Genomic DNA, 15,253 nt, shown 5'->3' on the forward strand with positions numbered 1-15,253 from the left:
CTCGGCGCCCCGCTCGCCCCTCTCCTTCAGCCCCCGCTGACGTGTCAGCAAGCGGCGTGCACCCCTCCAGGGCGCCGCGTGGCTCGTGCCGCCGCCCGCCCCGGCGCCCCCGCGGCCTCCTCCCGGCGCCCCCCCGCGGCCTCCTCCCGGCGCCCCCGCCCCGGCGCCCCGGCGCCCACCCGTCCTCCTCCCGGCGCCCACCCGTCCTCCTCCCGGCGTCCCCGCCCCGCCTCCGCGCCCACCCGGCCTCCTCCCGCCGTCCTCGCCCGCGCCCCGCCTACCGCCCGGCCGGCCTACCCCGCGCCCCGCCTCCGACCCGCCGCCCCCGCACCCCGCCCGCCCGGCCTCGTCCCGCGCCCCGCCTCCGCGGAGTTGGCCCCAACATGGCTGCGGCGCCGCGGCTGTTGCTCTGGCTGCTCGTGCTCGGGCGGCTATGGAGGGTGTGGGGCCAGCCGGACAGCAGCCCCGGCCGGCGCTTCTCGCGGCACAAGCTGTGCGCGGACGACGAGTGCAGCAGTGAGTGCGCCGTGTGCGGTGCCCCGGGGTCTCTGCTGCGGCGCCCCGGGGGCTGGCGCGGGGGCGGGGGGCTGGCGTGGGGACCCGAATCCGGCCACCCTTGCGGGCCTGGCTGGGGTGGGGTGGGGTTTGGGGGGGGTCGCCAGCCCGGTGTGTGGCGTGCGGAAGGGGGGTGCGCCCCTGTTCCTGCGTCTCTGCCTCGCCGTGCCGGCGCCAGGGCCTCTCGGCCTTGACGGTGGGGCTGTGCCTCCCACTTGTTGCCGGCGTTTTATTTGTCCTTTGCTGACTCGGGCGGGGGTGGCCCCCAGCTCCCCCACCCCAGCTCCCCAGGGCCACCCGCCGCGTCCCAGTAATCCGAGGGGAGATGGGTCTGCACCGCATCCGAGCGCTTGCCTGCGCCTCCGGGACCCGGTGGGTGCAGTCGCCAGGGGTGGATGCGCTTAGAGCTCGGCCGCCTGGTCGCAGGTTGCGGTGGGCTTGGGAAAGGCACGCTGACCCTTCATCCTCCGCCTTGCTGCTCGCCTGGGGTTTGGGGCTCGTTTGCCTTTTGAGCAGCGGGTAGAGTTCAGGTTTGATCCGGGCGCGGAGTCTTCCGAGATCTGCGCCCAGACTCTTGCTGTCCCATGCCATTTCTGTGCATGCAGGTCTCCTTGCACACTGCCAGTCAGGGCGCAGGAGCGCCGGCGTCTTTGGCTTTTGAAAGCGGCCACCTGGCAGTCTCTTTTCTTTGCGCAGGAAGCGGAATTGTTCCCTCTCCCGGATGGGGGTGGGGGGAGGAGGGGGGATGGGCTGCGGGGAGGGCAGAGACCCCTAGATGAAGAGGGTTTTTTAAGTAATAATGAAGACTTAGCCGTCTTAGAAGCCAGCTGGCATTAGCCTCAGCTCCTTGTGCTGTTGGAATCCCTTCCTACGTTTGCCGAACCAGGATCATTCTCAGGGTCTCCCGTCCGTTCTCAAATAACCTTATGACTTCTTCACCACCGCTATTAAAAAGCTTGTGCATACGTTGCAAGCAATACATATAGAAGAAATTTATAATGAGCAGACTAGGTAGCCTCAAGTTTACTGTTTATATTCAAATTGGTGTTATGCAAAAACAGATTTCTGAAGTTGAAGAGTTAATTTGCATTAAGCCATTCCTAGAGGTTTCTATAGGGCGAATGTAAGTAAACATTGTAACAGCAAAAACAACTTCCACGACTTCTTTTTCCTTCACTTTCCTCAAAGCGAAACTGGGCTATTAGCAAGCTAAGTTGAATATGCCAAAATGTTTGCTGTTTTTCGCGTCCAAGCCCTGCCCCACCTGACCTCCTGAACATAAGTGACCTGGAGAATCACATCACTGCCTCAGTACTGAGAAATGACCTGTGGGGTTGGAAGGGCCGACAGTTGTGTAACATAACTTGAGAAATGGTGTGTGTCCACACAGATATGACCAGACACAACAGGCGACAGCATGAGCAGGGCCTGGGTTGTGTGAAATAAGAGTTTGATAGGGTGGTGTGTGTTGTGTGTAAGGTGTCCTTGTGTGCTTGTCCGGCACCTGTTCCATAGTGTACACTGAGCGGGCACGTGATATGTGGTGTAAATCCTCACTGTCTGTTCTAAGGGGACAAGAGGAACACTGCCATTTCCAGTTCCGGAAGGATCCCTAGCCTAAATGTTCATCCCTTTTTTGGTTTTTGCCTGAGCTGGCACCGGGAATTGAACCCGGGTCTCCCATGTGGCAGGTGAGAACTCTGCCACTGCGCCACCGTTGTTCATCACTTTTAACCTTGCCTCTCGCCCACTCATATCTGAGTAAAGATGCTGACTTACTAAAATCGGAGTTTAGCTTCAAAAAATGAATTATCCTTTCCAAATCGATATGTTTGTCCCGCAAATATGTAGATACTTAAGTATTTTATTGCTAATTGTCTTTTGTTTTCCTAATTGGCTTTTTAAAAAAGTGTTATTTCCATTTCATCCTTTTCTCCCCTCTGCTATTTAAATACGTTTATTGGCCATTACATCAGAAACTGTATTTGGCCAACAAAAAGAAAAAAATACTGCCAGTTTCTAGATTGAATGTGATTTAAATCCTGCATTTTTAAGACTGAAGGCAGCAAACATCCTTAGAGCTTTTACTTGGTCCCTGCCACATGTGATGTCAGCTTTTGAATTTGTTTATAGAAAAATTAAAAAGGCGTTTCTTCCTTTGTTTTGAAATCTTCTTAATGTCAAATATAGTCAACGTTATTTACTTTGAGAAAATATCGCTTTGTGATGTGATTGGATCTCCAATATAGTGTGACATCGTCTCCTGTTAATTTATTCAGATAATGTGCAGAAAGAATAGCTTAATTGCAAATGAAACTAATAGTGTTTACTGCTGCATGATAGCAGCTACAGCCACTTAAAGGTAGTGCCTTTTAGTGGTTAGTTCACGTTTAATTGATCTCTTGGGGCTTCCTGGTTGCCCTTCCCAGTTCTCTATTAGCCCTGTGATGGCCGTACTAAAACTACTCAGCATCAGCACTTGATTATATTCATTTGAAAAATTTTTGCTTTTTATGTTTGAAACAGCAAAGATTGAGAATTAGAGGGTTGAATAGGGAACCAAGAACTTCACCAGCCAGTTGTGGTAATGGGCAGATGCCTTTCATTTTTTAAAAAATTTTTAATATTTCTATTGGCAAACATCAACACACGGGCACTCCAGCCATATCATACAATCAGTGGCTTACAATATCATCACCTAGTTGTGTATGCCTCACCATGATCATTTTTAGAATATTCACATGACTCCAGAAAAAGAAATAAAAAAAAGAAAAATAAAGAACTCATACATCCCATACCCCTTACCCCTCCCTCTCATTGACCACTAGTATTTCAGTCTGCCCAATTTTTATTCTTTATCTCTCTTTATTATTTATTTATTCTTTATCCTTATTATTATTATTATTTACTTATCTGTCCATACATAGATAAAAGGAACATCAGACACAAGGTTTTCACAATCACATAGTCACACTGTAAAAGCTATATAGTTGTAACGTCATCTTCAAGAATCAAGGATACTGGAACACAGTTTAACAATTTTAGGTACTTTCCTCTAGCCACTCCAATATATCATAAACTCAGAAGGGATTTTTGTGTAATGTACAAGAATAACCTCAAGGATAACCTCCTGACTGTTCGAAATCTCTCAGCCACTGAGACCTTATTTTGTCTCATTTCTCTTACCCCCTTTTGGTCAAGCAGGCTTTCTCATTCCCATGTGCTGGGTCCCGGCTTATCCCTGGGCGTCAAGTCCCACATTGCCAGGAGTCATGTCCCACATACAGGGGAGGGCGATGAGATCACCAGCCAAGTTGGCTTAGGAAGAGGCCACATCTGAGCAACAAAAGAGGCTCTGGGGGGTGATGGTGTGAGTGACTCTTAGACCTAATTATAAGTAGGCTTAGTTTCTTTGCAGGAATAAGCTTCATCGGGGTGAGCCCCAGTATGACACATTGCTTTCTGGTTCTCAGCATCATCCATAGGAAAAGCAGGAAAAGCTTTCTTTTTCCCTGTCTACTGGAAGGGGATGCTGTGATTTGTAACAATAAAGCCCTAAGGATTTCAGATAATTTGAACATATCAATTGAAAGTCATTCCAGAGAGTGAACTGGAGAAACTTCATTATTTACAGTCTTTAAATCCATGTGAACTGTACAAGTTGCATTCTGATATTTGGTTGTTTTATTCTCTCTTTATATACAGTGTTAATGTACCGGGGTGAGGCTCTAGAAGATTTCACAGGCCCAGATTGTCGTTTTGTGAGTTTTAAAAAAGGTGACCCTGTATATGTCTACTATAAACTGGCTGGGAAATTGCCTGAAGTTTGGGCTGGAAGTGTAAGTAAAATTTTAACATATCTTATTTTTTTCACTTTTTATCATTTTGTTTACCTCCATAGAGTTAAATAACTGTGTTATTGGAGACTTTCAGGGAGCTCTACCAGACTGAGAAAAAAAAAACGATGTCTCTGCCTGCAGGTATCAGACCTGGCGGAGTAGGGGCTCTGCAGAGGTTTCTTTAATAGGATGGAACAGATTCTAGCTATTGCTTCTCAAATTTTAGGACTTACCATACCTATTAAAGGCTGAAATGACAAAAACTGAAAATTCTTAACTTCATTTCTTTGAAAAGGAAGAAACTCTTATTTTATAGGCTCTGTGGGCATTAGGCTAACCTCTGTAAACTACGCAAGACAGCTGCCTTACTTTCCTAGGGCATCTGTGACAAAGCACTACAAACTGGTGATTTAAACCACAGAAGTTTGTTGTCTGCCAGTTCTGGAGTTGTCAGGAGGGCCATGCTACTCCTGAAACCTGTAAGGAAAAATCTGTTCCATGCCCCTCTCCTAACCTTTGGTGGGGCCTTGCTGGTAACCCATGGTATTCTCTGTGCCATTTGTCCACTGTTTGTCTGTCTGTGTCTAATTCTTGCCTTCTTTTAAGGACATCATTCATATTGGATTAGGGCCCACGCTGATTCAGTTTGTTCTCATCTTAGTTAGTAACGTCTTCAAAGACCCTATTTCCAAATGAGATCACATTCCCAGGGTGAGGGATTAGGACTCAAGTGTGCCTTTTTGGGTGACGCAATTTGGCCCATTACAATAGTGTGCCAGGCATGCAAGTTAAGAGTTAATTTTATTTGTATTTCTTTTTCAATATAATTATATTATTAAATTCGTGAAAATTTAGTGTCCTGGGAATGGTGTTACGTAATCATTTATGCTATTCATTAGTCTGTTAAAAAAGTAAAATGTAATTTTTGCTTTGTGCTTTCTTGTTTTTTGGTTTTTATCACCTTCTGGGCCATCCCTTTCCTGCTTTTCAGACCCCTGCTCTTGGAGGCTGCCTAGGGGCGCTATTTCCAGCCACTTTTGAGTGTCCTGATATCAGACATGAAGCAAAATGCATTTTGCTTTGATGCTTATAGTGAGGAGTTTCCACTGTGAGGAAGCTGATTGAGAGGCCATGCGTTATTGTCCTTTGCTTTTTAAAAAGTGCTGTATGGACTGCATATTTCCTTAAAATAGAAAGGTTCTTCTTGCCCTTAGGATTGTCCAAACGTGAAGAAATGTCTGCTCTGAACTGTGAATGCTTTCACTTTCAATAAATCGCCAAATGCTCGAGAACCCCTGAGAGGGAAAAAGACTCAGTTTGATGAGTTCCAGGTTCCTAGGGAGGAATCTTGAGAGATCAAGTGGTCAAATACAACCCTTTTATTCAGACAGCTTCCAGTTGAATCACTTTATAGAAATAAGAATCTGTTCTTTTTCTTACAAGTCTCCTAGACAAGATTTCTTAAAAATCTGCACTCTTGGAAATCTTTTTCCTTGTACCTGCCCTATATGTTTCATATAGCTCCTCTTCCCTTCATCTTCTTTGAACATTTGGATAAATGAACTCATCTTGCATTTTCCTACCACCACATTTTTGCTGGTGACTCTTTTCATCTCTAGAAATCCTGCTTGTCTTTCAGAGTCCCAGCTCTCATCCTGCCTTCTTAGGGAAGCACTGCCTTCAGTGCCCAGCTGTCCCCTAATTCTGTAGGTGACCCTCTCTTCGCATCGTTCATGTGGCATTCATTTTTACTTCCTCGCATTGCAGTTTGTTTGTTATGTCCTAGCACCATGTAAAGTTAAAGATTCTGCAGTGGAAGGGTCCATGTCTTATCCGTCTTCCTTTTGATTATTTTGTTACAGGGCAGTGGAACTTATTTACATGTATGCTATAGTAGCTTATGCAGGATGTGTGCCCTTAAAGCAATATCCTTTTTCATTTTCCATATCAAGTCCATGATTCCTTGGCAGAGATGATATGTAGAAGCAAAATCAAGCGAGTTGGAAGTAAAGATTGCTTCCTACCCACGATTGTGCAACATTTAAAAAAATAGATTATTATTGAGAAATCTTCTCACACATACAGCCCATCCATGGTGCACCATCAGTGGCGCACAGTATCGTCACACAGTTGTGTGTTCATCGCTGTGATCTGCAACACTTTTTTGTGAGATCACAGTAAACAGAACACCATCCAGTACATAAACTGTGCAGTTTTATGTGCTCTTTTTCCTCAGTAAGAAAAAGTATATTTTCCCTCAATCTCCCCTCTCATTTTTTTGAGTCTTAATACTTTAGAAAATTAAAAATTCTCTTTAGCTTTCAAAATGATTCTTGTTTTTGTGTCTTACTTTTCATTCTGTATCTTTTTTAAATTTCAGACTTTAACTTCCAGTGTGGCAGCTTTTAATTGCCCTGTTTTAGCTCATCATCACAGCAATACTATACTACTATGGAGGTTTTCGAATAGTTACCAGATATGACAGCAGTGTTATGAATGAGGATTTTTTTTTTTAACTTTTTTATCAATTAAAAAGTTAACAAACAAAACATTTAGAAATCATTCCATTCTACATATACAATCAGTAATTCTTAATATCATCACAGTTGCATATTCATCATTTCTTAGTACATTTGCATCGATTTAGAAAAAGAAATAAAAAGACAACAGAAAAAGAAATAAAATGATAATAGAGAAAAAAAAACTATACATACCATACCCCTTACCCCTCGCTTTCATTTACCACTATTTCAAACTGAATTTATTTTAACATTTGTTCCCCCTATTATTTATTTTTTGAATGAGGATATTTTAGGAGTTAGTGATAAAGTGGGCTTTTTTTGTGTATGTGCATTTAATCTGCATATTAGTCTCTGTTTCAGTTTGCTTATGCTGCCAAAATACAGTATAACAGAAATGGGCTAGCTTTTGCAATGGAGATTTATTAGGTTATACATTTACAGTTTTGAGGCCATAAAAATGTCCAAATTAAGGTGAAAACAAGAGGATACCTTCACTGAAGAAAGGCACCCCAGGTTCCCTCTGTCACATGGCTGTATCTGCTGGTTCTCTCCAGGCTTCTGGTTTCAGTGGCTGTCTCCAAAATGTCCCTGGGTCTTTCTTCCTCTCTTCACTTCTCCTGGGGCCTTTCTGAGTTCTCTTTCTCCAGGAGCTCTCTCAGAGGACTCCAGTAAAGTATAAAGATCCACCTCGAATGGGCTGGGTTGTATTTCCTTGGAAACCACCTAATAAAAGGTTCTGCCCACAATGGGTCTGACCCACGGGGCTGGATTGAAAGAACACAGGCTTTCCTAGGGTACATAACAGCTTCAAACCAGCACCTTCCCCTTTGATGATTGGGAAGAAATCTACCCCTCCTTTCAGGCAGTAACTAGTAAAACACAGCATGTGTCTCCCCAGAGGACACTTTATATCACCTTAGCCGTTAGTGCTGAAGATGAACGGGGCTATATTCTAGAGAGGTTTTAATTTGCATAAAACTATAGCTTGGTGTGTAAATTAGTACGGACTGCAGCACATTTTTATTTTCTCCCCAAATACCTGTAAATGTAGTTTTTGAAAAAGCTAGTACCACACATACTATTCATAAATATTTGCCATTTGTTATAGTGGTCACACATTCAGAACTTTCGTGTTCTTTTTAATTACTAATTTTCATGGTTGGTGTTTATTCATTTAAGAAATACTCATCGGTACTAGTTTATGAGCAATGCAGTGAAATATGCAGGCTAAGTCTTGCTAGAGGTTATTTGGAATTGCGTTTCTAACTAGCTTTGATTTTCATGGTTTTAATCATCTCATATACAATAATAATCTCTTATGCAGATACTTTCTCTACTTCAAAAATTTGGTTTTATGTGCCTTGTGTTTAGAATTAAACTCAGTGTTTAGAGAAAACTTCAATGGTTTTAGAAAGGTTAACAATATTCTGTACTTAAATTTTCACCGGAATAATAATCTTGGTGTAATTATAATAGCATTGATCTCTCTCTGTTGATCTCTCCCTATTTACCTGGGTAGTTCCTCTCTCTCATAAGAAGCCTCTTTTATATTTCTCATAAAGAATTTTGATTAGTTGTTGCTTTTGCCTTTTCTTTCCTGTAGGTTGGACGTATTTTTGGGTATTTTCCAAAGGATTTAATCCAAGTAGTTCATGAATATACTAAAGAAGAGCTGCAACTTCCAACGGATGTAAGTTCTGGATTTTTGTTGTTCTTAATTATAAATTGGTTTATGAATTTATCAATTAAATTCAGTTAACTGCCTTTGAATGTTTATCTGAAGGAGAGGAGTCAAGAAAATTTAAAAATCCTGGGCCATGCCGGAGGCCTGGGGTTCGAGTCCCGGTGCCTGCCCATATGCAAATAAATAAATAAAATCAAAGATCATTTCCTCATGGAGGCCTCCTGTGACCTCCCCCAACTCCTTCCTACCTTATTAAAAAAAAAAATTTTTTTAAATTCTAACAGTTGTATGTCAGATTTTAATTTGGAACCAGACTGCCTGTGGGAAAAAAAAGAAAGAAAGAAAAAGTTTGGAAAGGGGTCTCTGTGTCAAAATTTAATAGTTATCTAATATGTTAAAGTAGAATTTTGGAATGTCAGAAACAAATCTCTGGTGTTTACTAGTATTTGTTGGCATATTGAATGTTATATATCGAAAATTAAAAGTGGTAAAATATAAAAAAATTTGATAGTTATCTATTATTGAAGCAGGTTTTTGTGCAAAGATGTATACTCTTTACAGGGTTTTTTGTGGCTGATTTATGTGAAAAAAATTAAGATAACGATATATTGGAATCTACTTAATAAATTTAAGAGATAAATAATTTTTTTGTAAGCAAAAGGAAAAGATGTCCCATTGAATATCAATTAGACATCTTAAGTATGTATACATCTGGTTACATAAATCGAACTCTAAATTATGTGTAGGACCAGAAATGCAGTCTTACAAAGGCTTTCTTACTGACCCTTCAGTGATTTTAGGGATTATATTTATGCTATAGGTTTGGAAAAGAGAACCTGGGAATTTACCTTCAGGTGAGACACCATCTCCAGTCTATGCAGTACGACTGTACATTCTATAAAGCATTCTTCAGTGGTGCACTGACTTCAAGTGGCGTGTTCCTGAAGGATGTTGTGTACTGGGATCCTCATTCCAGCTGATGATTTTCTGGAGTTTAAACACTGATGATAATTGATGCTCCACCTACATTCACAAGTCTTTGAGGGACTCTTTGTTTGGAGTTGCAGCAGAGCACACACGCTGCTGGCGAATCTTAGACAAGATTGTTAGAATGAGTGAGGCCTCATGCTATTCTTAAAATGTCTTGATGATCTAGAGGGTCATAAAATCAGCCCCATTGCCTGTTTGGCCCCACTCCTGATGAAGAGGCTGGCTAGGGTGTAAATGTGAGAGAGCAGTTCATCGGTGCGAGAGACCTCACCTCTTTGAGAGTCCACTGCATTCTCTCAGTAATAAAAAAATGGCTTAGAAATGCGTGTGATGGGAAGAGGAAATCATTCATTTGTGTTTACTGGGCAGGTCACCCCCAAGGACTGTGAAACTTCAGTTAGGAAAAGGAAATCACCTTGTCAGTTTCTTAACTTTTCCCTCAGTGTATGGATCCTATTGTGCCAGTTTGTTTCTTAGTGGAGGGAAAGAAGAATATAAACTTACAGATAATCCTGACAGCAAATCTTAGTGACTGCTCGTTTAGATTAGGATTCTGCCCCTGACTAAATCTATCTTGGAGAGATTCTTGTGGTGATAATTAAGCAGGGAAGCTCTCGTGACACCGTTTTCTGTCTCTTTAAAGATGCGTGCACCTGCATTTCAATAAGATACTTCTTAAGCTGATTTATCTTTCCCAAACTAGGGAAAATATGAGTAAAAAATCCATTGAGGCAGGCGATGCCTGAGGCGAGTTGAGTCAAGAGCAGACTTCAGGGTTACTCGGAAACTTTGTTCACCCTGCGCCACCCAGAGACAGTGCAGGAAACGGGGCTTTGGAAGCTTTTCAGTCTCTGGCTTTGCCCTTTAACTACCTCTGAGCCTCAGTACCTTCACCTGTAAAATGAAGTAATAGTTCTTTTTCACAGGGTTGTAGCAGTCAAGTAAAATGCTTAACATGGGTACCTTACTCAGTGTAAGTGCTCAGAAATTTAACAACAACAGCAAAACTCCATTGAGGCCTCTCACCTTCCTCACCCCTCTCTGGCTTTGTGAGAGTGCCCATATGTCCTCTTACATGTGTGTCTATTACATTTCTACCTGCTCGGAAAAGAAATCCGTCGAGACTTAGAGCCTGACAATAAGATCATTCTTCCTATTTCTTTCTGGGTGAGCAGAGTAGTCTATGCTGTAGAGAGACTGGGTGATATCCCAGGTTTTCATGGACAAATTATTATGAAGCCAGAACACCAGGCATGGATGTTGGGAGACCCAATAAATAGCACCCCTTTTTTCTCCATCTGTGGTTAGATCAAGTTGAGACTCCCAGGAGTCAGGCAGTTGGAGATCAAAATCTTACCATTATTTACTAATGAATTGTTTTAGAGAATATGGCACAAGTGTGTGGCAATGATGGGATTTCTAACATTGGAGTCTAGAATGAGAAAGACTTAACTAGCCACACATAGAGCTAGTCAAGAGGGGTCTCCCGCAGTGGGAATTGTCCCTATAAAACTAACAGCATAAGGAACTGAGGACGTGTGTCCTCTCCTGCTGGTTAGCAGGTCCCAAAGAGTGAAAAGGGATGGGCTGGACAAACTCACTAGCCACATGAATCATTCCTTTGGGGAAAAGAGAATGAAGGGAAGCCAGAAGTATTGCTCAGGTAGAGGTCCTTCTTCATGGAAGCAAGAAGCCAGTGAAAAAATGTTCCGGCCTCTTACCCTTCTATAGCCTAAAAACAGTCATCACTCAAGGTTGTCACAAAAGCCCCTCTAGAGCCAAACGTGAATTTGGGATTAGCCCCATTATTAGCATGGTAAGAGTTTTTGTAACACCCAGTTAGTGGCACATTAATGTTTTTTTTTTTTCTCTTAACAGGAGACAGATTTTGTTTGTTTTGATGGAGGAAGAGATGATTTTGATAATTATAATATAGAAGAAATTCTGGGATATTTGGAATTGCACAATTCTGAAACTGGAAATTCTGAGAAAGCTACCGCAAAACTTCCTCAGCATCCAGAAAAACCTTCTGAAATATCTGAGGACAGTGACCCTGGACCTGCACCAATAGAAGTCAACTTAGAGGAAAGTGAAAATTTATTCTCTGAGGATGCCAAGGATTTAGAGGAAAGATTTGAGGTTCAGAAGAACCACCTGCATATAAAGAGTCAAGTAGAAAATGCTCATGGAAAGCATCCTTCATTTGAACCTTTTGAAGAAATTGTTCCAGATAAGCTAAAAGTGCCAGAAAGTGAAAACAACAAAACTAGTAATAGTTCTCAAGTCTCAAATGAACAGGAGAAGATTGATGCTTATAAACTTCTGAAAAAAGAAATGACTCTGGACTTGAAAACCAAATTTGGTTCAACTGCAGATGCACTTGTTTCTGATGATGAGACGACCAGACTTGTTACTTCTTTAGAAGATGACTTTGATGAGGACTTAGATGCTGAGTATTACCCAAGTGGGAAGGAGGAAGGAGGGGAAGATAAAGAAAACTTTGATGAGCTCCCATTACTAACCTTTACAGATGAAGAAGATATGGAAATTCTAGTGAAATCTAGAGTTGAGAAATATTCAACAGATGAAGAGCAGAATTCAGATGAAGAGACCAAGTTTGAGGCTCCTCAGTCTCCTGGCATAAAAAATGATGATAAAAATATTCTAACAACCTTGGGGGATACTATCTTCTCTATTGTCACAGGAGGTGAAGAGAAAACAGATACCATGGATTTAGAGAGTTCTAATTCAGAGGAAGAAAAAGAAGATAATGATGTATTAGTCCCAGATAGCCAATGGAAGGAAGCACAATCAGCAGCAGATTATATTGACCCTAAAAAAGCAAAAGATGGTCTTTTGACTGAAGAAGTCCCTAAGGCAAATGATGACAAAGACCCAGAAATGAACACAGAACTTCACGTTAAAGAAGAAGAGAGAAAAGTTCAGGACTTCTCGAAGGGACCAGCACAAGGTGAGACAGAATTAGAAGATGAGGAGCAGAAAGGGGCAGCTGCGCCTGGGTCTGCTCAGAGCACTGATCTTAACTCTCTGTTGGCTGCCGAAACTGGTAAAACCCTAAAACCAGCCTTTAATAACAAGGAAAATGACCTAGAAGGAGCAGCTATTCATATCTCAAAAGAAATGCTCCATGGAGAAAAGCCTGGAGAGCAGATTTTTGAAGGTGGTTCAGAGAGTGAATCTGGCCCTAAAACTGTGGGGGCTCAAATCAACAATGCCAAAGTGAAGCAGGAATCCGTGGATATTGCACCACTCTTAGATGTTCAGCGTAATGCATCCAAAGACGGTGTGGAGGACGTAGATGTTTTGGTAAATGGACCCGAACCACATAGAGTTTCAGTGGAGCATCAAGGTGAGGAATTTGAAGAGGAACTAGTTCTTAAAACCCAGTATCAACCTAGATTCTCCTCTCCAGATGAAATTGATTTGCCAAGAGAACAGGAAGACAAAATTTCCATCCCGGGAAGAAATCTCTCCTGGCAGCAAGAAAGCAATGTGGCTGTGGTGGTGAGTAAGCAGGTGAATGGGAAGATGGGGCTTTCTGAGGAAGAGGTCAGGGAGGACCCCTCAGAGGAAGGGCGTGTCCATCCCACGGCTGCGCAGGGCCCAGAGCAGCGGGGAGAGGCCGGTCCCACTGGTGGTGCCGAAGGCCCACACTTCCATACGGAAAAGCCGGAAGTGGAAGATGCCAACTACATGCCTGAAGAACTGCTGGAGGATGAAAATGCTGTCAGTGCAAAACAGTCTAAAGAAAAAAACACTGGGCTGCAGGACAGGAATTTAGACGTGAATCTGAAAGTCCCTGAAAGAGCTATTCTAGGGGACAATGATCCTGATCCGCAAACAGAGAAGAGCAAGGAAGAAACTAGCATCATTTTGGAGACCAAAAGTGAAACTGTGGCCAGAGGGATAGACACGATGAATGGAGAACCAACCAGTGTGGTGGTGGGAAAAGAAGAAAGCCGTCTCGTGGATGAGCAAGCGCCCGACCCGTCTGAACGAGGTGACCTTCCTGACAAGGAAAATACTCAGGCTCCAGAGTCAGGTGAAGTGTTTCAGAATGAGAATTCTGAATATCTTGAAAAAGACAGCCAAATGGAGCACCTGAAGACCTCAGGGCTTTCAGAAAAACCTGGGGTAGAAGAACTCTCAAACGAGGACCATGAGGATCTACAGAAATTCATGGACATGGCAAGCCAGTGGTCCATCTCTGAAGAACGCGAAGGTGACGTGTTCCAGTGGCCTCCACCTGTCGCTGTGAAGCCAGAGCATGATGGCATCGAGAAAGACTTGCCTATAATAGGGAGCTTCTTTAAAGAACAGCAGTCTTTTCAGCGGTTCCGCAAGTACTTTGATGTCCATAAGCTGGAAGCCATGTTCCAAGAAATGTCGCTGAAGTTGAAGTCAGCTCAGCAAGAGAGCCTGCCCTATAACGTGGAAAAAGTCTTAGATAAGGTTTTTCGGGCTTCTGAGTCACAGATTCTTAGTGTAGCCGAGAAAATGCTTGATACTCTTGTGGCTGAAAATAAAGCCCTGGGAGTGAAGGAAAATAACATATTTGAGGAGGCTGCCGTCCTGGACGATGTTCAAGACTTGATCTATTTTGTCCGGTACAGGCACTCCACACTGGGGAGGACTGTGCCCCCGCCAGCAGCGCTGTCTCCAGAAGAAGGCTGGTCTGGACCTATGGAAGGTAAGGTCCTTGTCCACTGGCCTTGTAGAGTCGGGTTTGAGAAACCAGGTGTGTGTGTGTGTCACAGAAGTATCTTTCATTTGCAAAGCACTGTTCACGATTTGCAGTGTGCCTAGAGGAGACAGCATCATGAGGTCTGTGTGTCCCCTCTTGCCTCCTTTTAGTCTGGCAGCAGTTGAAACTGGCTAGCATTTTCAGAAACAGACTATAAAAAGCTAGAGAAAAAGAAATAAACAGGGAAATGAAGTACAAAGTAGGGCTATTGAGTAAGGATGGATTTCATGTGATAACATGGAAGAGATTTATTGAATATAATTTCTTTACCATAAAGTATCTGCTTACCCATTAGGAATTGACTGGCATAACTTGAACAGATGCCTTGCCTGAGCCTTTTTATTGCCCCAGTGTTTCATCTTCTGTTGATTTCCTATCTTTCCTGCTTCATGAGGGCAACTACTTACTCCAGTTAAACTACTGGGCCCTAGAGTTCTTTCATTCAGATTGCTCCAGGCTAGAGCCAGGATGAAGATTCTCACACAGTGCTCGACACAAAGAAGGCAGCTGGCATATATTTGTTGAACTGACTCTGAGCCAAAACCTGACATAAACTTTATGTCTTAGTTTCATGCTATTTTCTCTGTATCCATGCTCTTCACACTGGGGTACGTGAGGGCCTATACCATATCCTAGAGGAACATAAAGCTGCAGAATACATACGTCCTGTCTTCCCGAAGTGCCAGTTTTTCCTGAGAATTGGGGGAGGGGAACACTCTTGCATTCAGTCAATAGCTTGGATTAGAATGCAAAATTCAAATGTGTTTTCGGGCTAAAATATGAGGCTTCAAAGACATTTATCTTTGCTATGTGTCTCCTTGAGCTGTTACCTGAATCTCTTGAGGAAGGGTTCACTCTTTTTCACTCTTAGCATTACCTTGAACATATTTGAAAGACA

General features: G+C 43.1%; 1 protein-coding gene across 2 annotated transcripts in view; it reads left to right on the forward strand.

Moving 5' to 3' along the window:
* The first annotated feature begins 351 nt into the window (after positions 1–351).
* MIA3 (MIA SH3 domain ER export factor 3) overlaps positions 352–15,253 on the forward strand; it is a 57,774-nt gene continuing 42,872 nt past the window's right edge. For both annotated transcript variants that reach the window (XM_077157927.1, XM_077157928.1), the window contains exons 1-4: positions 352–516; positions 4,261–4,394; positions 8,520–8,606; positions 11,469–14,301. In XM_077157927.1, coding sequence (XP_077014042.1) covers positions 384–516; positions 4,261–4,394; positions 8,520–8,606; positions 11,469–14,301 — 3,187 coding nt within the window. In that variant the 5' untranslated portion in view covers positions 352–383. The remainder of the gene's footprint in view (positions 517–4,260; positions 4,395–8,519; positions 8,607–11,468; positions 14,302–15,253) is intronic.

The sequence above is a fragment of the Tamandua tetradactyla genome, chromosome 4 (genome assembly GCF_023851605.1).
Source record: "Tamandua tetradactyla isolate mTamTet1 chromosome 4, mTamTet1.pri, whole genome shotgun sequence".
NCBI classification, from domain to species: Eukaryota; Metazoa; Chordata; class Mammalia; order Pilosa; family Myrmecophagidae; genus Tamandua; species Tamandua tetradactyla.